This window comes from Somniosus microcephalus, chromosome 11 (genome assembly GCF_052327205.1).
Source record: "Somniosus microcephalus isolate GS21.2 chromosome 11, FLI_Smic_1.0, whole genome shotgun sequence".
Classification (NCBI taxonomy): Eukaryota; Metazoa; Chordata; class Chondrichthyes; order Squaliformes; family Somniosidae; genus Somniosus; species Somniosus microcephalus.
In genome coordinates this window covers 58,290,753-58,317,285 of record NC_140997.1, presented here as the reverse complement: position 1 = coordinate 58,317,285, position 26,533 = coordinate 58,290,753, and the positions used below count along the sequence as shown (strand labels likewise).

The 26,533-nt window shown below is 44.3% G+C and overlaps 1 protein-coding gene across 1 annotated transcript in view; it reads left to right on the top strand.

Moving 5' to 3' along the window:
• Positions 1-2,720: 2,720 nt before the first annotated feature.
• Positions 2,721-26,533, top strand: part of LOC147110602 (protein shisa-9-like) — a 188,489-nt gene continuing 164,676 nt past the window's right edge. The window contains exons 1-2 of the mRNA XM_086002243.1: positions 2,721-2,733; positions 8,960-9,055. Of these exons, the coding sequence (XP_085858369.1) occupies positions 2,721-2,733; positions 8,960-9,055 (109 nt within the window). The remainder of the gene's footprint in view (positions 2,734-8,959; positions 9,056-26,533) is intronic.

The window sequence follows — 26,533 nt, the reverse complement described above, 5'->3', positions numbered from 1 at the left end:
GGAGGTTATGATGGAGCTGTACAAAACGCTGGTAAGGCCACAGCTGGAGTACTGCGTGCAGTTCTGGTCGCCACACTATAGGAAGGATGTGATTGCTTTGGAGAGGGTGCAGAGGAGATTCACCAGGATGTTACCTGGGCTGGAGCGCCTCAGCTATGAAGAAAGACTGGACAGGTTGGGGTTGTTTTCCTTGGAGCAGAGAAGGCTGAGGGGGGACCTGATTGAGGTGTACAAAATTATGAGGGGCATAGATAGGGTAGATAGAAAGGAACTTGTCCCCTTAGTAGAGGGGTCAATAACCAGGGGGCATAGTTTCAAGGTAAGGGGCAGGAGTTAGAGGGGATTTGAGGAAAAGCTTTTTCACCCAGAGGGTGGTTGGAATCTGGAACTCACTGCCTGAAAGGGTGGTAGAGGCAGGAACCCTCACAACATTCAAGAAGCATTTAGATGAGCACTTGAAACGCCATAGCATACAAGGCTACGGACCAAGTGCTGGAAAATGGGATTAGAATAGACAGGGCTTGATGGCTGGCGTGGACACGATGGGCCAAAGGGCCTCTTTCTGTGCTGTATAACTCTATGACTGTGAGTCTTTGACTAAAAACAGAAAATGCTGGAAACGCTCAGCGGGTCAGGCAGCGTCTGTGGAGAGAGAGACAGAGTCATCGTTTCAGGTCGATGAGCTTTCGTCAGAACTCAGAAAAACAGCAGTCTGGCTGACCCCAGAAAGTTCTTTTGCTGAAAATGAAAAGTTTTTAAAGTTGTATTTTACCAGATTATTTGTTGCGTATAATTTCTTTGGTGGGGATGGGGGGTGAGGGGGGGTCATTAAATAAACACACCTGAAACTGCGAGTCAGATATCAGCAGCTAATCTTCATACTTTCAGCCTGATGTTTGTGCACAACCAATTGTGAGAGAAAGCCATGTCTGATTGATTGATTGGTTCTAACAGCCATCAGTCTCACTCGCTAACTGATCTGATAGGTTCCGACAGGCTCTGGTCCTGCCCTCCAACTGATCTGCTTGTTTGATACTGACAACCTCCAATCCCACTGGAAAAGCTGATTTCTCCTCTGAAATGCTAAACTGCTGACTCACAGGCTGAGACACTGACAGCCAGCTTAAAAAGCAGAGACTTGGCGTAAGCGAGACCGTGATACCCAGCATAAATAACTGAATTTCATAGCCAGTGTACATAAGCCACCTGCCCTACCTGTGCCTGTCAGCGCTGCCGTTTTAATAGAATTCTCCTATGGTCTCTTTACTTTCTACAAGCTGAATTCAGGGATAGCTGCTACCAAAAATGATTTGATTCCCATGGCAACGGGAAGCCAAAGTGCCATCACTAATGTGGGGGAATCAAAAAAGGTGTTGATTTTGTTTTGGTTCCCTTTCAGCTTTTTTTTGGGTGACATTCTAAAAGCACCTTTTGATTTAGAGTGTGTTTAAGTGGAGGCCTGCCTTCAGTCAGGGTACTAGATGGAACCATTGACTACTTCAGGGTTTTTTTTTTGCTTCTAATAGTCCATGTACTATGCTGGTCTGTGAAAGTGTTTTGCAAGCTGGTAGGATGAATTGATCCTTTTTACATATATCAGATTAATTTTTGTGTTCTGTATTGCCATAACTAGGTGGCTTGTCATTGTAATGCTAAGGGTATGATAAGCCCTTCTTGTGTTGAGGAATATACCAGGCATCTTTTTCAGTGTAATTTTGTCCATTAAAAGAGACAGACTATGCGGTAGCAAAGGGTTACCGCAAGCTATATCCCCTTTATCTGTTCTGATGAAAGCTCATCGACCTGAATCGTCAACTCTGTTTCTCCCTCCATAGATGCTGCCTGACCTGCTGAGTGGTGTTAGAATTTTCTGTTTTCATTTCCCCTTTCTCTTTGTTGTATTTCCAGCACAACCTTAAAGATCGCCAAAGAGAAGAGCTCTGAACAGCCCTTATTTTGTACTCCTTATTTAATCCCTTAAGTTAGTATCTGTGGTACTGTAGTGTGTCTGGGGAGCTGACATCCAGGCCTGAGCTATGAAGGAAATAAAGGAGCACGAACCAGGCCTTGCAGATAAAAAGAAAGAACTTGCATTTATATAGCACCTTATCATGTCCTTAGGACATCTGAACGCACTTCATAGCCAATGAATTGCTTTTTGAAGTGTAGCCCTGTTGTTATGTAGACAAGATTTTTTTCCAGGCTGAAGAGAAAAAGTAATAACATTCTATAATTTCACAGAAGTGCAGCAAACACTGAATTCAGTACAATTGCAAGAAATCGGGGCAACTTCATCATTCAGTCCCAAAGCCAAGTGGTTCAGAATATCACATAGTTCCGGCTCTGTTCTCATTGTCTGTGTTCTCAGTGTCAGTATTTAACAACAGCAAAGGACTTTCTTCAGTGCAGCATTTTGACAGACAGTTCAGGATAAGTGGATTCCAAATGACCTTCAAACCAAAGCAGGGACTTTTCTTTCGCTGTTGTTAACATTTTTTGCTGTAAGAGAACGTTGCAGCATCTCGATGAGAAGTGCCTGCGGGCAGTTGCTGTGATTTGATTTGCAGTCGAAGGAATGCTGGGTGTAGTTGATCTGTAGCAGGGCAGCAAGGGATTTCCCTGAGGCCAGATTTAATAAGTGGAGTGTGATGCTTGCTTAGGCCTGGTTCTGGAGTGCCAATAATTCAGAGGTTTATTCCCCAGCCTGCTCACTAGCAGTCATGGCACAAGCAGGTAGGCTGGGGATGTCCAAACTTTTGAAGCTGGAAATCAGATCAACATATCAAACCCAGTGAGTGGGCTGCATAACTATACAAATGTAAGCTCCCAGGTGCAGAAAATCCAAACACCCCCATACACAAAAATTCAACCTTTCACACATGAATTGTGAAACCTCCACACCAAAAAATGCAAGACCACCCATATACAAGAGAGCAGACCGTCGACACAAAGCGTATGACCTTCATTCATAAAAATGTGACACTCTCCCCACATAGAAAAGACACAGATTAATTAAGGATAGTCAGCATGGAATTGTTAAGGGATGGTCGTGTCTGACTAACTTCATTGACCCGCCTTGTTACCTCCTCAAAATATTCAATGAGGGTAGCGGGTTTGATGTAGTCTACACGGATTTTAGCAAGGCTTTTGACAAGGCCTCACATGGCAGACTGGTCAGAAAGGTAAAAGCCCATGGGATGGAAGGGAAAGTGGCTACCTGGATCCAAAATTGGCTCAGTGGCAGGAAGCAAAGGGTAATGGTCGACGGGTATTTTTGTGACTGGAAGGCTGTTTCCAGTGGGGTTCCACAGGTACTAGGTCCCTTGCTTTTTGTGGTATATATCAATAATTTAGACTTCAGGGGACATGATTAAGTTTGCAGATGATACAAAAATTGGCCGTGTGGTTGATAGTGAGGAAGAAAGCTGTAGACTGCAGGAAGATATCAATGGACTGGTCAGGTGGACAGAAAAGTGGAAAATGGAATTCAATCCAGAGAAGTGTGAGGTAATGCATTTGGGGAGGGCTAACAAGGCAAGGGAATACACAATACTGTAAATGGTAGGATACTGAGAAGTGTAGAGGAACAGAGGGACCTTGGCGTGCATGTCCACAGATCCCTGAAGGTAGCAGGACAGGTAGATAATGTGGTTAAGAAGGCATACGGGATACTTTCCTTTATTAGCTGAGGCAAACAATATAAGAGAAGGGAGGTTATGCTTGAACTGTATAAAAGACTAGTTAGGCCACAGCTAGAGTACTGTGTACAGTTCTGGTCACCACATTACAGGAAAGATGTGATTGCACTTTAGAGGGTACAGAGGAGATTTACAAGGATGTTGCCAGGACTGGAGAATTTTAGCTATGAGGAAAGATTGGATAGGCTGGGGTTGTTTTCTTTGGAACAGAGGAGGCTGAGGGGAGACTTGATTGAGGTGTATAAAATTATGAGGGGCCTAGATAGAGTGGATAGGAAGGACCTATTTCCCATAGCAGGGAGGCCATTAACCAGGGGGGCATAGATTTAAAGTAATTGGTAGAAGAATTAGAGGGGAGTTGAGAACTTTTTTCACCAATAGGATGATGGGGGTCTGAAACTCACTGTCTGAAAGGGTGGTAGAGGCAGAAATCCTCATTGCATTTAAAAAGTACTTGGATATGCACTTGAAGTGCCGTAACCTACAGGGCTACAGACCAAGAGCTGGAAAGTGGGATTAGGCTGGAGAGCTCTTTTTCAGCCGGCACAGACATGATGGGCCGAATGGCCTCCTTCTGTGCCATAAATTTCTATGGGGCGATTATCTCAGCCCCGAGGAGGCGGGTATGGAGGCGGGACTGCCAGGAAAATGGCAGAATTTGGCATGCCATCTTCCCAGGAGGCAGGTTGCCGTCCTGCACCGGGTCCTGTCTCCTTGGAAGCGGGAAGGGATCAAAGCCTATTAACTGCCTATTAACAGGCAGAAAATAGGATTATCCCGTTTTTGCCCTCACAAGTGCGGGCTTCCCGACGGCACCAAAACCCGCCAGGGTCACCGAGGCGAGTACTGGGTCTGCGGGGGTTGGGTGGGTGCAAAAGTGTGGTGTGAAGGTAAGCGATGGGTGCAAGAGTGTAGAGGTGAGTATCTGAGGTAAGTCCTAAATGATTTTAAAAGTGTACTTACCTTTGTTTCTTCCTGAAGGCTTCAGTCGGTTTCTATACGGAGAGTCTCGCACCCTCCGTGTTGCAGATGAGAGATTCTCCAATGCAACAAACATCTCATTTCTATAAAAGAAAGAAGGTTGATGAGGTCTTGTGTGCAAAACCTCATCAAACTACACAGAATGTCAGGGCTGGATTTTGTGAATGGAGGCGAGTTGGAGGCGGGACTGCTGCTTGTCGTGTCAATGTCCCGCCTCCATCATCGTCTGACCAACCAGAGGGATTTTCCCCTGATTGACCTTGTTAAGCCCACCCTGTGGGCTCAGCAGGCCAATTAGGGAGGAAGTCACTGACAGAGCACGTCAACGTCAGACGTGCTATCTTTCAAGAAATGTCAGCATTTGACAGCTCTGTGAAGCTGTCAGACACTGACATTCTCTGTAGTTCGATGAGACCTTGTGTTCAGGACTCATCAAACCTTTCAACTTTGTAAATTTCTCATGACTGTTGGTTCGGAGAATCCAACAGCCAGTCTGTGAAATCGATAAGGAGGATGTCGGGTCTCCCAATCCAGGGTAGATGAAGGCTGTAGGAAGAAAACAAGGTAAGTGAACATTTTTTAACACTCATCACTCACCTTACATACTTACCACTCCACACTTGCACCCATCACTCACCTCTACATTTTACTTCCAGGTGCCTCCGACCGCCGCAGACCTCCCTCATGTCTCCTCCAACCCGGCGGGGTTCTCCGAGGTCGGGAAGCCTTCACCTGTGAAGGTAAAATGGCACTCATCCTTTTTTCTGCCTGTTAATTACCTGTTAACAGGCAGTTAAAAGGATTTAAGCCCTTTCCCGCCTCCAGGAGACGGGACCCGAAGCAACGCATCTTCCCGCCTCCTGGCAAAAGGGCACGGCGGCGGGATGGGGGCGGGTTTGCCATCAGCCCCCACTTTCTGCTACTTTACCAGCAGTCCCGCCTCCTCGGGGCTTGGAAAATCCAGCCCAGTGTTTTTGACAGCTTCACAGAGCTGTCAAACGATGACATTTATTCTTTCAAAAATTTTTGTCAGATGATACGTCATACGTTGACATGCTCTGCAACCAGCTTTCCTCTAATTGGCCTGCAAAACCCGCTGGCCGGGCTTAACAAGGTCAATCAGTGGAAAATCCCGCTGGTTGGCCAGAAGCTGATGGAGGTGGGACTAAAACCCGACAAGTGGGAGTCCCGCCTCCAAAAGCTTCCCATTGAGAAAATCACCCCCATGATTCTATGATTCAAAAAATGTGAGACACACACATACATAAAATATGTGAGAGCCCATCCAAATAATAAAGAGCTCTATAAACGTAAAGTACAAGAGTCCCCCAGGCACAGGAAGTCTAAAGGGCTGATGCTAAATTTGCACTTGCCGAAATGAGCAAAGACAAAAAGAACCAGCAGGAACCAGATAAAAGGCACTCGTGGGTCAGATTTAGCCTCCAGCCACGTTTTATAGAATCATAGAAAGTTACAGCATGGAAGGAGGCCATTTCGGCCCATCGTGTCCGCGCCGGCCAACAAAGAGCTATCCAGCCTAATCCCACTTGCCAGCTCTTGGTTCGTAGCCCTGCAGGTTAGAGCATCCCAAGTGCACATTCAAGTACTTTTTAAATGTGGTTAGGGTTCCTGTCTCTACCACCCTTTCAGTCAGAGAGTTCTAGACCCCCACAACCCTCTGGGTGAAGAAATTTCCCCTCAAATCCCCTCTAAACCTTCCACCAATTACTTTAAATCTGTGCCCCCTGGTTTGTGACCCCTCTGCTAAGGGAAATAGGTCCTTTCTATCCACTTTATCTATGCCCCTCATAATTTTATACACCTCAATAAGGTCTCCCCTCAGCCTCCTCTGTTCCAAGGAAAACAGACCCAGCCTAGCCAGTCTTTCCTCATAGCTAAGATTCTCTACTCCCGGCAACATCCTTGTAAATCTCCTCTGTACCCTCTCTAGTGCAATCACATCTTTCCTGTAATGTGGTGACCAGAACTGCACGCAGTACTCTAGCTGAAGCCTAACTAGTGTGCTATACAGTTGAAGCATAACCTCCCTGCTCTTGTATTCTATGCCACAGCTAATAAACGCAAGCATTCCGAATGCCTTCTTAACCACCTTATCTACCTGGCCTGCTACCTTCAGGGATCTGTGGACATGCACTCCAAGGTCCCTTTGTTCCTCTACACTATTCAGTGTCCTACCATTTAATGTATATTCCCTTTCCTTGTTAGCCCTCCCCAAATGCATTACCTCAAACTTCTCTGGATTGAATTCCATTTACCACTGTTCTGCCCACCTGACCAATTTATTGATATCTTCCTGCAGTCTACAGCTTCATTCTTCAGTATCAACCACACAGCCGATTTTAGTATCATCTGCAAACTTCTTAATCATACCCCCTATATTCAAGTCTAGATCATTGATCTATACCACAAAAAGCAAGGGACCTAGTACTGAGCCTTGCGGAACCCCACTGGAAACAGCCTTCCAGTCACAAAAACACCCATCAACCATTACCCTCTGCTTCCCGTCTCCGAGCCAGTTTTGAATCCAACTTGACACTTTGCCCTGGATCCCATGGGCTTTTGACTTCGTGACCAGTCTGCCATGTGGAACCTTATCAAAAGCCTTGCTAAAGTCCATATACACTACATCAAACGCACTACCCTCATCTACCCTCCTCAAAATATTCAATCAAGTTTGTCAGACACGACCTTCCCTTAACAAATCCGTGCTGACTATCCTTGATTAATCTGTGTCTTTCTAAATGAAGATTTATCCTGTCCTTCAGAATTCTTTCCAATAATTTTTCCACCACCGAGTTTAGGCTGACTGGCCTGTAATTACTCGGTCTATCCTTTTCTCCCTTTTTAAACAAGGGTACCACATTAGCTGTCCTCCAGCACCACACCTGAAGCCAGAGAGGTTTGGAAAATGATAGTCAGGGCCTCTGCTATTTCCTCTTTTAGTTCGCTTAACAGCCTGGGATACATTTCATCCGGGCCTGGGGATTTATCCACTTTTGAAGCTGCTAAACCCCTTAATACTTCCTCTCTCACTGTTTATTTCATCTAATATTTCACATTCCTCCTCCCGATAGCAATGTCTGCTTCGTCCCTCTCCTTTCTGAAAACAGATGCAAAGTATTCATTAAGAACCCTACCGACGTCTCCCGCCTCCACATACAGATTACCCTCATGATCTCTAATAGGCCCTACCCTTTCTTTAGTTATCCTCTTACTCTTAATATATTTATAAAACATCTTGGCCCAGAAATTCCATTCGCAGCCCTCCCGCGGGCGGAGGGCTGCGATTTGGAAAAATCTCCACCTGGACCGGAGGGCCCCGGGAGGCACAGAATTCCGTTGCCATGCCTCTTCAAACTGCCGGTGTGCAGGGCACGCGTATCCCAGGGGCACAGGTAGTTCGCAGCGTCCCTGGGATCACGTGGGCCATGGGGAGCCAATCAGAGCAGGGAATCTCCATTCATAGATTTGACAGACCTGTCAAATCTATGAATAGAGATCAGCCCCAAAACATAAGTAAAACTTCAAATAATTTTTTTTTTTAAATCACATTTTTAAAATGACTATAAATTACATAAATTAACTATTTTAAACAAAAATTTAAATTTTTGGAAAAAATAAAGTTTTTAATGGGGCTAAAAATAAACTTACCTTTCTTTAAAGTATTTAAAAATGATAAATCAGTGGAAATTTTTTTTTTTTACTTTCTTCACCTCTTAGCTTGTTAAAAGCAGGCCTTGCTCCTGCTTTTCCAGGTGCAGCAGTTTCAGACTTACCTGGACTGAAGCAGCTGCTGAAAAAAATGGAAGTTGCAGGCATACGCGCTGCCTCTCCTAGCTCACCACTCCATTCTCACACGTCACTCAATTTGGGCTCTGTTTCGTAGCTGACCTTTTGACACAGTTTTTCAGTGTGAAGTTTAAACAACTAGGATCCATTTTGTGGGACGTTTCAGTTGCTGTTATAGAGTATTTAATGTGTCGGGCTGGTATTGTGGCCCAATGCATTTCAGTGGTCACTCATTTAATCTGGATTGCAGAATTTGAATCCTTTAGGAGGGGCCACCTAATGACTACTAAAGTTTAGTGGGAAAGTTCTGACTGCCATTATCAAGACAAATTTATGTGATCTGATGGAGCATGTTTGGAAATACAGCCTCCACCTTGGTAACAGTACCATTTCTTTTCTCCACTTTCTTCCTCCTTTTTCTCTGAAATGTTCATTTGAAAATGACCTGTAACTTTCCTGTGTTCTGTTAGGTAACTTCCTCCCTGCTGCAGAAGCTGCGCTGGTAATAGATTTCAGTGAACAATCAGTCGTTCTAACAGGGGAGATGTTCCTGGGTCTGTGCCCAGGTGCATTGGATTGCCTGGGTGCAGTGAACATTGGGAAATTGGGCAGGTGTGAGCCCACACACATAAATGAATGTGCCTAAAATAACAGAAAATGCTGGAAATACTCAGCAGGTCAGGCAACATCTGTGGAGAGAGAAACAGAGTTTACATTTCAGGTCGATGACCCTTCGTCAGAATGAATGTGTCTGATCTTCCTTTCCTTAACTTAAATAGAAGAAAAATTGAACGGGTTCCTTTTACAGGTGTGTGATCTAACCCGCCTGATTTACCGATATTCACTGTGCCTAGGCGATCCAGTGTCCATGGGCACACACCCAGGAAAATCTCCAGCCCATTATCAAATAAAGTTTTTAGTGTTACAATGGACAGGATTTTACTTGACACTAGCATCATCAGAGACACTTGACGTGCAAACAACATTTAGACTGTTGCTGAGCAGAAATTTGGATCCTCAATTTGCATATGATAAAGATTCTAGGCAGTAGCACAATTGAATGTGTTTTGATGTGCAATAACTATATGATGATTGGAAGATAAAAATTCTTTTCTGCATTCAGCTGAACTCCAACCTGATCGTTTTTAGCCTTTTGAGGCCACAACTTTGTATGTTTTGCTGCAGTATATCTTTCCTGATGAATAATTAACTGTTAATTCAGCAATGCAAAAATATGCATCAGGCTTGCAAGTAAATTTTTTGTGCCAGAGTGGACAGAATGTTTTTGCACATTGATTTACTAATTTCTGTTTTACATTTGGAAAAATCAAATAGCTGTCGAGACGATACCAGACTATTCTATTGCATCTTAATTGGCAATATTGCTATCACAGATTCTATAAAATGCATCATTTGTTCTTTGATTTTTTTCCACAGTTCATTTTTAAAAGTCTTTCTTCTTTTGCAAATGGTAATTTATTTCTTCTTTAAAGTGTACAGCCAAAAGTTGAATGGCATAAACAGTGTTGACGGACTATATTAAAAAAAAAAATTGTTATGGTACTGAATTTTCAAGCCTAATATTCTTTGTCATTCCAATCGAATTAGAATGACAAATCTAATTCTGGATGAGCTGTCACCATGGGACTCAGAGCTTAGCATCTCAGTTGCTGCTGCTTTATGTCATTTCGAACATCGCTCTTACAGAGTCTGGAGTCCCAGCTGCTCCTTTGGGCTTCATTAAAGAGAGATTGTCTGGAAAATATTTGTTCTGCTCTGCCACAACTGTAATGTTAACATTTTTTTTTCTTCCATTTCACATTACCTGTGAGATTTTTAGCAGAAACAAAAATCCCATTCAACTCCTTTTTACTGTACAAAAATCGAATCATACAGTCCCTTTGCTGCCCTTTCTCGAAGAATAGCAGAACTCTGGCAGGCCCGGGTGATGAGGAGCATTGCAAAATACAATATGTATTTGATGGAGGCTGTTGGCATAGAAACCTGGCTAATACACTTTAAAGCTTAACAGTCTATGCATATGTAATATAGGGAGTTTTGTATGTAATAGAGAGAGTTTGGTACAGGTCTTATTTCATTGTATTCTGTAATTTCAAAGATTACACCACTAGAATTGGAGATTTTTTTTTAAGCTAATTGTTATAAATGGCCTGATCTGATAGCATTCTTTGGCAAGTGTAATATTAATGGAAATTGGTATTTTGATTTGGTAAAATTGTCTTCATGCTGTAATCTGATGTGGTACAAAAATATAAATCCCACTACAGTGAAGCTGAAGTTTCATCCCAGGGAGCAATTATAGCTCAAAGACAAGTTCAAGGTGACTGAGGGAGTTTAAACCGTTTTTATTTTGCCTGTGATATCGTTGGCTCAAAACATTCACATTTCATGATTTTAGGAATCGAGTTTGCAATAAGCATTATCGAATGTATAAAATCCAACCCAACCCCACGTTTAATGTACAAACAATGAATCTACTATCTTTAACAGAGATTTTCAGAAGCTCTGCAAACTCTAGTATAAAACTGTCCTTTCCCATGGTGTTACAATTCTAGGTCACTTGCGTTTGAATAAGTTATTTTTGCTATCCCACATAACAAGGGAGACCTACTAACCTGGATCCAGTTGATCAAATTATGGTCTAAGTCATTCCTACAGAGAAACTGGGAAGTTGGGAACAGTCTTTTAAGGTGTTCTGAATCAGTACAATCCAAGATGGCAGAAGAAATGGAAGTGCACTATGATTTTTGCAATAAATGTCTTGGGAGATTTTTTTAAATGACAATCTTTGTAATGAAAGTTGTTTTTCTGCTATCGCTGGTGATCTGAAATGGCACTCTGCTTTTAAATCAGTTGACACAGAAACTTGAAAGCCAGAGTCTCTGTAATGCTAATTAAGAATCCATGCACACATTACATGTGTGCAGATCAACCTTCAAAGTACTATCTTGTTTTTAAGTTTAAAATTTATTCCATAGTTAGAGAGAACTAGCATTTTCCTAGCGCTTTTCATGGTAGGGGTGCCAATTCTGGTTGGAGCGTATTCCAGGAGGTTTCATGACATGGCCTCGGGACTCCAACCACCCCGCCCCCCACGCTCTCGCCATTGGTCGCCCAACATGTCCATCTTTGCGAGGCATTGTCTTCCTACACCAATTGGAAAGGGAACAGACTCTTTCTTACCCAATTGGATGACTCTTGCCTGTCAAACAGGTTCCGCCCTCCCCCCCCCCCCCTCCCCACCCCAATTGCTGATTAAAAAAAAATACCCGTGGGTTTTTCCCCTGGATTGCTCGCAGCAGTGTCCTGGAGATTAATCTTTAAATCCTGGAGACTCGAGGACAATCCAGCAGGTTTGGCAACCCTATCATGTCCTCACAACGTTCTAATGCACTTCACAGCCAAGGAAGTACTGGTTAAGTCGCTATTGGTGCATTGGTACTATACAGACTTAGGTACTGGACTGACGAGTGGAAAAAAGTGTCGGTCGTCTTAAATGTTTTGTTTGGGTTTGTTTGCAATGGATCTTGTCTACTTTCCACGTATAGTAATATAGCAAATATGTTCGGCTGCAGCGGTCTCCCTTGCTGTGTGCGGTAATACAAATAATATGTTCAAGTAACTTAGAAATACAATGTAAAGGGGAATGATGATGGTTTCTGTTCAGTATTATTGTTGTGTGTGGGTGGCTGAGTAGGCTGGTAGGAAGGGAAAAAAATCAATTTGACATTTTTTGATTTGATCGACTAGCCATACACAACGCAACAGAAATAAGGACAAAATATTAAACATTTTCAAAACATCCTTCTTTGGAGAATATTCCAAGAGTCATCCTAAATTTAGCGGATTTGGTTTTGACGCGGTGTGTCAGCCGTGGCTCAGTTGGAACTCGCGTCTCTGAGTCAGAAGGTTGTGGGTTCGAGTCCGACTCCACAGACTTGAGCACAAAAATCTAGGCCGACACTCCTGTGCAGGACTGAGGGAGTGCTGCACTGTCGGAGGTGCTGTCTTTCAGATGAGACGTTAAACTGAGGCCCCGTCTGCACTCTCAGGTGGACATAAAAGATCCCATGGCACTATTTCGAAGAAGAGCAGGGGAGTTATTCCCGGTGTCCTGGCCAATATTTATTCCTCAATCAACATCACTAAAACAGATTATCTGGTCATTATCATGTTGCTGTTTGTGGGAGCTTGCTGTGCGCAAATTGGCTGCTACGTTTCCTGCATTACAACAGTGACTGCACTTCAAAAGTATTTCATTGGCTGTAAAACGCTTTGGGATGTCCTGGGATGGTGAAAGGCGCTATAGGAATGCAAGACTTTGGCCAGAATTTGGCTGGAGCTCAGAGGGTGGGTTTGGAGGTGGGTCTGCTGTCAAAATCTAAAAGATTAACAGCGGGTCGGGATCCCGCTCTGAACTCACCTCCGTGTCAGTTTTCCAAGTGCGGGGTCTGCCTGCGCTTTGCAGACCCGGCACTAAGTGGCGGTTCAGCCAATTGAGATAATTAAGAGGGTCTTCAAAGGTAGTTGAACAGCATTTTACCACCACCAAGCCATTTTTCCAACTTTACCATGAGGTTCCCGTCACTCGGGGATCATGTCAGGTTCTCAATGATTCTCCATTGCTGTGAATAGGTGACATCTGCAAAAGTGGTATAAAAGCTACCATTTCACAGCTGTTCACTTTCCAATGCCAAAAACTTGAGCCTTCAGGATTTGAAAAGCACTTTTGAGCTGTACGCAGTTTGGAAGTGTTTGGCGTAAACTCTCTATCCACTCTCACCTCCTTGGAGCAACCTCTGTCTCCATTGACGGATCGCTTCTGTCATCTCAACTTCAGCTGCCATCTGTTCCATCAGCATCGATGCCCTTGAAAAAATCTCACCTTGGTCCTCAGAATCCCACCACGATGAGCCCCCAATACCAACATCACCAGGCACACCAGCAGCACCAACAACAACACCAGCCTTCTCCGCAATCACCAGATGCTGCACAGGACACAGGGCATCAGCACCCGACTGCATTGCTGCCCAGGACGCCAGCACTGGCCTCACCATAGCCAGATTTACTTCACTTGACGCTGTATACCCTGGCTGCCACATGATGCGCCAGGTTGGCACCACCCCACACCAACACCATAAAGCATCCCTACAATGCCCAAGCCATTCCTTTCACACTCACCACCATTGGCGGGGGGGGGGGGGGGGGAATGTTATGTTTCACCATTCACTGGAACTCACTAAGACACTTTCAAAGGTGCACACAAATCTGTCCAAGAAGGCAAAGTGTTGAAAATAAAGGTTTCAATGTTTGACACCACATTAACAGAAACTTTACATGAACATTGCATAAAACACCCAAGTGCCTACCCTTGTGTATTGTTAGCTGGTATGATTGGACAAGGATGAGGATGAGTGTGAGAGGTGGCTGGTGAGATGGGGATGTGATAATGTAGAGAGAGAGTGATGGGCGGAGGTGCAAGGTAAGTTGGTGTGAGTAAGGATGTGCAGGAGTAGGGTAGGGAAGGCAGAGTGATGGGGATGTGATGAGAGGCACAGCAGGATGAGGTTGAGTGTGGCTATGCAGTAACGTTTCGTGATCTTCTGAGATCATTGAAAGGCTTGCGCCACTGCAGCTTGGTCCTCCTGACGACATCCCTGCTTGTGTCCTCCTGTGCAATGTGCAACCAGGCTGCGTTGGTCTCCTGGGGAGGTGTCTTCCGCCCATTGGAAGGGAAGAGAACCTCCCTGCGTGCTGTGACTCCCTCTTTAAGCATATGGAGGGAGACACTGGAGAGTCTGGGTGCAGCTGTGCACCTTTGTGCAGTGCTCGTCAGTGTTTGCAGCACCTCAATGCTGTGGAACACTGATAGCACAACTGTAAAAATGAAGTGGGCATGGTCCCTTTAAGGAAACCGGCTGATGACGTGTCATCAAATGATGTCATCAGACCCGCGTCCTTTTAATTGGCCGGGAACCTCGCAGGGTGGGCTTAACAAGCCCAATCAATGGAAAATCATGTCGGAGGCCGGGATCCAGACATCTGCGGGGACATTGCCCGCCATGGACCTGCTGAGGTTGGTAAAATCCAGCCCTTTCTTTTTTTATACAATTTATTAGATTGTAAGATAATGCAGGTTGAAATTTTTGAAGAGGGAGATGCATCTGATAGGCTAGGTGTAAAAGATTTTTTGAGATGAATATTTATTCTGTACTTGGTTTCTTAACTCTAAATTTGGCCTTGTTGGATTGATTAGGAAGTATCCAAATTCAACCTTTGTATGATCTTTTTATTTGTTATTTAAAAAGAGCAGCATGCAACAAATAACCCATTTTCTGAATTTCCAGAACCTTGTGCTGTCTGGGCATGTACAGAAGCATCCCATGGCTTTCTGTACCTGACTAATTGTTGCTTCTCACCTCCCCCACCCAAAGTTCCTTTTCTGCATGATTGGCAACTGGTCACTGTAGCCACAGAAATAAAGGTAAGCATTCAGTGTTTCTGTACTTTTTATTTAACCTGTGGTCTGATTATTGGTGGGACCCTGGAATATGTGTGACTGGGGACGTAAAGTCTGACATCCTCCATCCAGCATCTTTCCAAAATTCTCGGAAGAAATACATCCTAAAAGAAAGAAAGACTTGCATTTATATTGCGCCTTTCACAACCTCCAGACATCCCAAAGCGCTTTACATCCAATTTTGAAGTGTAGGCACTGTTGTAATGTAGGAAATGCGGCAGCGAATTTGTGCACAGCAAGCTCCCACAAACAGCAATGACCAGATCATCTGTTTTTTGTAGTGATGTTGATAAATATCAGCCAGGACCCAAGGTTGGCACTGCATATGTAAGGACCCAAGGCAGTTTGGCGGAAGCTCTCTCCTCTTGTTTGTAGTACCATTTGTTGACCTTGGCTCTGTAGGAATCTGTGTTTTGGACTCTCTGAATCAAAAGTTGAACATTTAATGAAAACTCCCTCCCACTAACCAGCATGCAGAGCAAACTGGTGCACTGTGTAATGAGGAAACGTTAATGGCTGGAAGACAGAAGCTTTGGAGCAGGCTTGGGTAACAACTCATCAATTTAGCTCTTCTAATAGTAGCTCCAAACCTGGCCCAAGTTCAACTATTTAAACAAATAAATCCTTTTTCTGACAAGACCAGGTTTGAACCTGTTCGTTAAACAGATAGTTTTCTTATAAGTATTTGCAATAATGGCTAATTGACAACATTTGTTTAATGATGATGTTTGCTTTCATTTGGCTGATTATTAATCTCACAAGTTGGCACAAGCCTCCAGCAATAAATAACGCACAAATGTTTAATCAATACACTTTCAAATAACTGTACATTTTAAGGGAAGTATTCATTTATCATTGTACTAATTAAAGTTTAATGATGCTATTGATTAATACATAAATTGATTACATTTCTGGCCCAAATGGTCCATTTTTCTCACTGTCTAAGGACTATTGAAGGAATTATGCTGCACTTGTATCCACGCCATATGGGACTCCCATTGCATCTAATGTTTTGTTTTGCACCAATGCCAAGGAGCTGTAAAGCCAATTTGGATCAGGGCCTCAAAAACTGGAATTTAGGCAGTGATCCCACAGCTGTAGTTTAAATGTAGCCTAAGGCCCTCTTTGTGAGGTTACAGTGCCAGCCCAGTGTCAACCTTGCAGCTGTAATGTTTTAACAGTGTTCCATATTCCAGCTGCAATGGGTGTTCTCACCATCAATGACTAGGCCATGAGATAGTGGCACTGCTGAATTAGAAATGCAATTTGTGACAGTTTTCCATTCTCCTTCCAACCACGTAGCGGTTGAACTCCTATTTGCATACGAGTTCAAAACTATTAGATTGGCAAGCAGACATCCCAAAAAGGACAGGCAAAGACCCACTGGTTCATTGAATCTGTCCTACAGTGTCATGGTGGAACTTCTGGGCACCATCACCCTCATCATCCACCACCTCCTGCCCCGCCCCCCGCAAACTACTACATGGGTGATGCATGAATGCACCATCACTAAACTAACGTGGGAAGCAAACATCACTTTACAGAATGGCTACTGTGAATGGAGAGAAATGAATTCAAATGAAAATGATCATCTTTAGAGTAATTCTATTTCAACCACTGATTCCTACCAAATACGAGGCAAAACATTTATGCAATTTCTGAAATGGCATACAATAAATAATCCTGCACTAGTGTAATTCCGTTCATTGGACTATCCCAGGTTGTGGTTTCATAAGATGATCCACTCATGTCTACACTAAGGTATCGAAGACTCTCAATAACTCCCCTTTAATACAATAACATTGTTCACTCTATATAATAAGGATTATTTCTGATAGCCTCACTAATATAATTACACTAAATGTAAAACAGAAGATGAAATCGCTGAAGAAGTACTGTACATTTCTTTTCTAAACAAAAATAAGTCTACATGCTAGGAATTAATATCAGAGCAAAAGGATAAATTCATGAAGGCTACATAAAGCAAAATAATAAGCCTTGTTCATTTATAGGGTTAAGATTAACACAAATTGGAACTGAGAGGAAAATTTAAAGTCTGTAAATCACAGATAGACCACTCAAGCTCCAATGCCACACAACTGGCTACTCCATGAGCGAGCAAAGCATTATAACATTAGAATTGTCTAGGAACAGAGAGTAGGGATAAACGGGTCATTTTCAGATTGGCTGCCTGTAACTAGTGGAGTGCCGCAAGGATCAGTGCTGGAGCCTCAGCTATTTACCATCTATATTAATGACTTAGATGAGGGGACCGAGTGCAATGTATCCAAGTTTGCTGACGATACAAAGCTAGGTGGAAAAATAAGATGTGAGGAGCCTGCAAAGGGATGTAGACAGGTTAAGTGAGTGAACAAGAAGGTGGCAGATGGGGGGGTGATTTTTGCCAATGGGGAGCTTTTGGAGACGGGACTCCCACTTGTTGGGTTTTAGTCCCACCTCCATCGACTTCTGGCCTACCCAAGCTATTTTCCCTTGATTGACCTTGTTGGCCAATTAAGGGAAAGCCGGTTGCAGAGAATTTTTGACAGCTGAATTGTCATCATTTGACAGCTCTGTGAAGCTGTCAAACAGTGACATTCTCTGTAGTTTGATGAGGTCTTGAATTCAAGAACTCATCAAACCTCTTTCTTTTGCAGAAGTGAGATGGTTGTTGCATTGGAGAATGCAATGGCCATCTGTCATCTCTATCGCGGAGGTGCGAGACTCTCTGCATACCCACCGACTGAAGCCTGCAGGAAGAAACAAAGGTAAGTACACCTTTTCTAACACTTTCCACTTACCTCAGATACTCACCACTCCACACTTGCACCCATCACTCACCTCCAAAGCACACTTTTAGACCCCGCAGATCCACTACTCGCCTCGGTGACCCTGGCGGTGTTCGGAACCTTTGGGAAGCCCGCACTTGTGTGGGAAAAATGGTAATAAGCCTATTTTCTGCCTGTTAACTGCCTGTTAACAGCCAGTTAAGTGGCTGTAATCCCTTCAAGGAAATGGGACCCGGCACAGGACGGCTACCTGCCTCCTGGCAAGATGGCACCCGCCCCCAAATTCTGCCATTTTCCCGGCAGTCCCGCCTCCCCAGGGCTGGCAAGATCGCGCCCATGGAGTATAACGTGGGGAATTGTGAGGTTATTCACTTTGGTAGGAAGAATAGAAAAACAGAATATTTTTTAAATGGTGAGAAAGAAACTATTAAATGTTGGTGTTCAGAAGGATTTGGATATTCTAGTACAAGAAACACAGAGAGTTAGCATGCAGGTACAGCAAACAATTAGGAAGGCAAATGGCATGTTGACCTTTATTGCTAGAGGGTTGGAGTACAAGAGTAAGGAAGTCTTGCTACATTTGTACAAGGCTTTGGTGAGACCACACCTGGAGTACTGTGCACAGTTTTGGTCTCCTTATTTAAGGAAGGATATATTTGCCTAAGAGATGGTGCAATGAAGGTTCACTAGATTGATCCCTGGGATGAGAGGGTTGTCCTATGAGGAGAGATTGAGTAGGTTGGGCCTATACTCTCTGGAGTTTGGAAGAATGAGAGGTGATCTCATTGAAACATATAAGATTCTGAGGGAGATTGACAGGGTAGATGCTTGGCTGGAGAGTCTAGAACCAGGGGGCACAGACACAGGATGAGGGGCTGACCTTTTAAGACTGAGATGAAGAGGAATTTCTTCACTCAGAGGGTTGTGAATCTTTGGAATTCTCTACCCCAAAGTGCTGTGGAGGCTGAGTCATTGAGTATATTCAAGGCAGAGATAGATAGATAGATTTTTGGACTCTAGAGGAATTAAGGGATATGGGGATAGGGCAGGAAAGTGGAGTTGAGGTCCAAGATCAGCCATGATTTTACTGAATGGTGGAGCGGGCTCAAGGGGCCATATGGCTTACTTCTGCTCCTAATTCTTATGTTCTTATGAACTCCTAACAGACGCCTTTAAGATGACTTTCTTCAATTTGATGATTAATAGATTATATAAACCAGAACAAGCCTAATTTGCTGTCATAAAAATCTGTTTCTTCTATAAGTACCTCTGATTTATATGACTCAGAAATAATAGGCTTGTATTCATCTATTACCTGTGCTATATATTGCCGACACTAAGTTCTACCCTGTGCAAGACTAATTGAGTGAGGTTCTGTATATTCCGTGCTGTGTTTCTCTCCCGAAAAATCAGGAATAGAAAAAATGTTAGATAAAATTTATATTCACCTCTCTGACCCAAATATGAGATAGATGGACAGCTTTCCTAGTTAACAGAAAGTGATCATTCTGAATCATCACATTACTGCATGTCCACTGAGTGTATGAAAAAGTGAACCAATGCATCACCATCACCATCCTACAGCCACTGTACTGGAAGTATTAATCACATCTTGACACACCATGACATAAATTTATAAAACTAATTCAATATGCAATGACGACCCCTTCCTCTGTAAATGAACACAATGGAACAATTCATTTTTGTTGTCAGCGGTGCGCACAGGGGTAAAAGCAATGAATCAAGCTGCATTCTGCCTTCAGAAAAAAATGATGTTCTCATTTAATATTTAGTAAACACAAGATAATTTAGAAATTAAATTAACAGTTCACTAACTACCACTGGCAAAGTTGTATCCAATTACTGCTCTGTCATTTTGGCTCTTTATTTAATGCTAAGCCACCATCATACTGAGACGAGGTTACAGTGTGGGATAAATACTACAAACATATGTACTCCCGGTACGATAAATGTTTGTGATCCAATGAACTGTGCTTAAAAATATTAAGTTTTATTATTTTTATTTTAGACTGTGTTCCTTCCTCCTTCCCTTTCACATCCTCTTCAGTTCTATGGCCACTATCCCCATTGAAAGAATGATCCCAAAGCGACTGAGGAGCGCCAAGGGGCATTTAGTTCCATGAACTTGTCTACAGAGATTTTCAAAAGTGGAATTGGAGCACTGTATATGATTTTCTCCATTGCATCCCGAGTCCAGGAAACCCATGACCAATTCCCTGAAACGCTGCAGCTAAGGAAGTGCCTCCACAGTTCAGGTTAGCTGCTGAAATCAGATCCACCATATGAGTTGCTGTTCAGATCACACAGTGGGTGACAATTTCTTCATAAACAACGTAATAATACAAATTTCAGTAAGACATGCTTTCAAATGGGACGACTGATAATTCAAAATAATTTTAGCAGAACTTAAGAAATATTTTACAGTGATTAGCTATAAAATACATTATCCATATCATAGCTATAAAAAAAATTATCCATACCATTTTATTGGGGGTTCCTTGTCCATATAGTGTTTATTTCAGTTTGGTAATCCAGTGAGTTTGGGAGACAAACCAAAGGCAAGCATTTAAACACCAAGGGAAGAAAAAAGACAAACTTCAGATATGGAAATAAGTAAATCAGATAATTAGAATCTTATCGTGTTAACATAAAATTTTCCCCTACACTCGGAAATGTGATATGCATGCAAATGCTGGTATGTGCAATAGTTTGCGATAGATAAGCCATCTGTAACTAAACATATCAATAGGACTGGCCGTACTATAATTCAGCATTGGGAGACAACTGGGGCTTGGTGGCAACTCTTGTACCAGGAATTTCCTCACATCAGATCTGCATACAGGAACTGCACATAAAAATCTACATTGGAAATAATTTTGTCTTGAAAGCATGAAAATAGTATCGTGTGAGATTATTACTCAGTAATTTAATGAATTCCCTCATGACATCAAATACTACTTATCAAAAATGTGAAAAATTCATTATCCAGTTCTCTAAACATTATAAATGACACAGGTAGCAGTCAGTGAACGGATCAGCTAAAAACATAAACCTCTTGGTGACTAGTTTTGATGTTTTCTGACCCAGAGGCTGGACTACTGTGTTGATTCTTTTACTGCCACCAAGGAGCCTCTCTTCGTTGTAGTTTATGGGAGATCCATTGTACTTGTTGACTAATTGTTGACTGGGCTTGGGTCATGTGACAAGACTTAAATCAAAAATCTGCATTTTGATTAATAATTTATTTATAACACACCCTATAATTTTTTTTATTCCAGACATTTAAAGGTTAACATAGGACTAAATAATATTTAAACCGCTTGCAGGTTGCCAAGAAAATGAGAAAGAATATTTTCATGAATTGAGGATGAGCAAAAAAATAACATTCTTATCTATATATATAAAAGGATACGTCTGTCTGTCTATCTGTCTGTCTGTCCTTCGGTGTGTCTGTCCGGCTATACATTCTAAAGTTATAGAGCGTACCTACACGTGCGTTACATCAAAAGAAAGCTTACGATTCCGGAACGGTCATAAGCATATTTACGTTTCGGCGAGACAAAAATTGCGCCCGCGGTATACAAAAAACGTTCAAAATTCCGCTCATTAGCATTGAGTGACGTCGAGGTCGACCAATCGTACGTTCGAGCGACCCGACGGTCGACCAATGGCTGCGTGGCGGGGGCGGGTTCCTGTCGCGTGCGGGTGGGCCCTCCTACAGTCGAGTGACGGGACGATTGACCAATCCTACGCTTCGGTGACCTGACGGTCCACCAATCGGTGCGTGTGTGGGCGGGCCTTATCGTTCAGAACCAAGGTGAGTCGCTGCCATCTTGATTCCAAACTTTTCATTTCTTTTTCCCGCTTTCTGCGTGTTTCTTTTCAAATCTACATTTCAACAAAAAAAAAGTTGCTTTTAAAACACAAATTGTTTTTAAAAAAGTTAATTCATTTGTAAATCTTTTTTCTAACCTCTATAATTTTCCTACCTTTCACCGTTTTTGCAGGCAGGCCTCGAAGCCTGGGCGCCTGTTGCCCAGCCACGCCCGAGCTACGCACCGGCCATCCCGTTGGGCCCGATTCCGAACCAGCGGCCAGCCATCTTGGTAAAGGCTGGCTGGGCTCACTGCAAGCTCCTCGCGCTTCATTCGCGCTCGCGCTGCACAGTGCACGCGCACCTCCACACACAGCGCGGCCAGAGGGAAGCGAGCAGGTTAGTGGGGAGGGGGGGTGGGGCTTGGGAGGGGAGGGGGAGCGGAGAGGGCTACCCCGGCAACCGGGTTCGCCAGCCGCAATCGGCCGTCTCAAGCCGCTCAGGCCCAGGCCCGGTCCCGGAGATCGGGAGGCGGAGAGGGGAGGAGGGTTACCAAGGCAACCGGGCCTGGCCAGCCGCAATCGGCCGTCTCAAGCCGCTTCAGGCCCGGCCTCGGGAGGGCGGGGCTCGGGCTCACCGGGGCGCTGCGCTCGGCATGTCAGTGCGTGGGGCGGCACGGAGCTCAGCGGAGCCATTGCCGGCAGAGGGCAGAGGGTCTGCTGGCTCCCCCCTCCCTTTCTCCCCCCTCCTTCCCCCACCTCCCCCACCCCCCTCCCCTTCCCCTTCCTCCTCCCCTTCCTCCCCCCTCCCCCTCCTCGCGCTCTCTCTTCCCCCCCATCTTCCCCCCAGTCGCGCTCTCTCTTCCCCCCAGTCACGCTCTCTCTTCCCCCCCAGTCGCGCTCTCTCTCCCCCCTGGTCGCGCTCTCTCTCCCCCCCCCGGTCGCGCTCTCTCTCCCCCCCCCGGTCGCGCTCTCTCTCCCCCCCGGTCGCGCTCTCTCTTCCCCCCCAGTCGCGCTCTCCCTTCCCCCCCAGTCGCGCTCTCTCTTCCCCCCAGTCACGCTCTCTCTTCCCCCCAGTCGCGCTCTCACTTCCCCCCAGTCGCGCTCTCTCTCTCTCTTCCAACAACAACGTGCCCTCAAAAATCCCTCGGCACCGCCGGGCACTTCAGCTAGTTCTGAATAAATACTCACAAGGGAAGACGTGAGCAATGCATCATCTCCAAACAAAGATCTCACAAGTAAAATCAATGGCCCAGATTTTGCAGTCAGCAACGAAGGAGCAATGCTCACTATTCACCTTGCTGACGGCAGCCCACAGAATTTTTGTGGGCTTTTGAGCGGAGACTTGCTTTAATCTGGCGTTTGATCCAGCATGGCGCATTCTACAGGGCATCTGTGAGCAGGCAAAGAAACAGCAAGGCTCTTCAACCAATCAGATTGAAGCATCCTCACTGAGACATGCAGAATCTAAACCAGGAAGTATAAAGTAGGAAGTATAAATTAGATTTAAGTCATGTACAGATAGCAAAAGAAAGATGGGGATTAAGAGAGAGAGATAAATCTCCAACACTAATTAACTTTTGAAGGAATGACAGTCCACACTTGTAAAATTACATTTTCAGGGCCAGAGAGGTGGTTTCACAATAATTATCACATATCATGTTGTTAAAAAGTTCACTTACTCCTGAATGCACCAGCCTAAATTTTTTTGGTGTGTTTAGTGGGTAACTAATGGGTAAATACCTCAACTTCATGCCCTTACATGGATTTCAATGTCGAGTCTGTTGGCGAGGTTTTGTTATAGCGCAGCCTGTGGAGGAGCCGGGTAACTCAGACTGCAATTTCTGTATTAACTGTACATGTGCGTACTCTGTTAGTTTCTGTCCAATTTACTCAATAATGGCTGATAGCCTCACCGTTATTATTAACACACAATCCGGTGCAGGGAAGAGCTATGAGAAAAGGCGAGAGACATTTTGGCTTTTCAGCTGGAAAGAAAGAGCTGAATTTTCAGGCCTCCTGCCTGGCAGAGGTAGGTGGTTGCAACCTGAAATTGGAGTATAAGAACTTACCACCCCATTGTCACCATCGCCATTTTGTTGGGGTCCTCTGAATAGGTGGTGTGATGAAATATTCCATTCATCACTGCCTGTGACTGTGGTCGGTTTCAGTGTCATTTCCCTTCCCCCCCAGTCCTCATTGTATTGTTTATTGGAATGTGCTGGAATGTGCTGTATGTAGGGCTCCACCCATACCTGGCCCCTTTTGTAAGCTAGCTCAGTCTGGCCTCAGTCTCCAGAAGGAAGATACCTCTCTCTCTTACGTGTTACTTTCTAAGTTAATAAAAGCCTTGTTTTGTTTCGCTAACATCGAGTCTCGGAATTATTGAGGCACATCAGGTGGAAAGAAGAAGGTGTCTAGCTAATTGTCATAGGACATTGACTTAAACGTTTCAAATCAGAGGTCCAATGTCAATAGGATCCCAATGCCATTTCCGGGCTAAACTGGGCAGAGGTGCGCTGTGCACACGCCGGCTAGTATCAACAACATCTGTGCCGAACAGCACCCAAATGGCAACTTCCTCCTCCCTTTTGTGGGATTGGGAGGAGCAAGAGAGCTTTTCCAGGCTCCACAAGGCCAGCCTGGGCTGCTGCCGCTCCAACTCCCCACGCAGATTGTTCCCCCCCCCCCCAATCTGATCTTGCTGCGGCCCAGAGCCTGTTGGGATACTCGGTTTTCCAGCCGCAGCCCACTGCTCCGATGCAAATGAGACCCGGTCCTCAAAATGAGGTCCGGGCCTCCCACTGTGATTACCGCACAGCTAGCCGGGCAGATTCCGCTCTGGGGGGAAAATCCACCCGAAGTGTCGGAGAGGTCATCTTATAGAAGTATACACGATTGTTATGGCTGTAGGAAAAGTTGAGTCAGTGTATTACTTAAATTGTGGGAGTAGAACTAGGGGACATCTACGTTAAAGGGAATCTTAGCATAGATATCAGGAGAGTCTTCTCCTGTAGCGCGATCAATATGTGGAATAAACCTCCAGATAAAATAGTGGAGGTAACCTGGAATAATTTAAGAAAGAATTGGGCGTTACAATGGGGGGGGGGGGCGGGTAGGATCCCTCTGGATGGATGAATTAAGATGGACCGAATGGCCTTCCTCATCCATAATTATCTTGTGAAAAAGAATCCAATTAGATACGTGGAAATCCTCCAGAATCAGAAAGGATTTTTCCCAGTGCCCTACAAGAATTTTGTATGGCTCGTGTAGGATTCATTATGGACAATGTTGGACCAAAGCTTATTGTCTTAAGACTTTGAAGCTAATGAACACTTCTGTGTTAAGGGACCACTTGAGAATTCTGACAGAATTATCAGTTAAAATCTAGCTAGCTGCTCACAACTAACAGCTATCAAAGTTTCAATGCTGCTTCCCTCAGTTCCACTCATCCATATCATTAGACCTAATTACTTTTTACCAGTGGGAGATTGACTAACACAAAGATATTTATTATGTATGTGTGACAGTCTTGCTGGTGACACCTGGCATTGTCATATAGTGCTGTACGTGGGTCTTAGTCTTTCCTGATGTGAGCAAGTTCCTCTTGTGAAATCGTGATTTTGTTTTGTCACAAAAATGGGAGCACAAACACAAAGATCGTCAAGGTACTGAGTGATGCCAACATTGTTGGAGTGCACCTGTCTCAAAGTTAGTTAAAGCAAGCTTCAATCTTCCTCGCAGTTTTATGCAACACAATGTGAAAGGTAGGCTTATAATTAATGGTGTGAATTGTTTCATGGTTTAATTGTTTAAGCTATTTTACAGTCTGTCTGTAAATGTTCAGCCAGTGAACCCTGTTAACAATTTGGTTTCTTTTCCAACATCAGTAACTGCAGCACGTTGATTCATCTGCAGAATATTGAACTCTGGTGAATTCAGACTGGTCAGAGCTCAAGTGTGGTAACTCGAGTTTGGCTGTGGGCTTAATTTGTAAGCTGTCACAAACATGTCTGAGATGATTTGTAGCATGATATATTTTATTGCAAAAAGAGCATTGTAAATTGCTTATTGCTGTTACCTGTGTTTTTTTTTTACTGTTCATGAAGTAAAAACATCACACATCTAAAGTGACCTGGGTGGAATACTTACATGGAGGAACTTCATAGTCAAGTTAACTCACGATCAAAACCAGTTTGCTAATGGAGCTGCGTGCCACTTTTATACTGGCACTTATTCAGCTTGGATTTTGGGAGAGGGGCATTCCGGAGCCAATTTCCCGAGCTTACACTAGTAAATCTGTTACCTTATCTCAATGGCAGCATCAGAAACCCGGGGCTGAATCTTGACAGGGACGGGCTGCGTAGGCGGGGGGTCGGAGTTTCTGTCGGGAAACCCGGAACTTCGGGTTTCCCCGCATGTTGTGGAGTGGACGCTCGATTGACAGGCTTGGCTTCGAGTCGGGCGGGGAGCCCTCCAGAGGAGGCCGCAGCCCAAGGCAAGTCGCCTGCAGCTGCGAGTGGGAGGGGGGCCGCTTGGGGGACCCAAGGGAAGCACTTACCTTCTCCCCGAAGCTATCCTCGCTTCCCTTCAGCAGCTGGGTTTCCTGAGGCCTGGGAAACCCATCCGGCCAGGGTTAAACCATCAAAGCAGGTTAAATCAGAGGCTGCCAGCCTCATTAAAATAATTAATTTGCCAACCCGTCTCCTGGGAGTGGGTTGGCTGCCCACCTCTTGTCCTGCCTGGAAGTGGGCAGGTTGGAGACAGGTTTGAGAATTTTTTAAATTTTAAACTAATATGCCACAAATCCCACATGGCAGCTGTGGAATTTAAATTCAGTTAATTGAATAAATCTGGAATAAAAAGTTCGTATCAGTGAT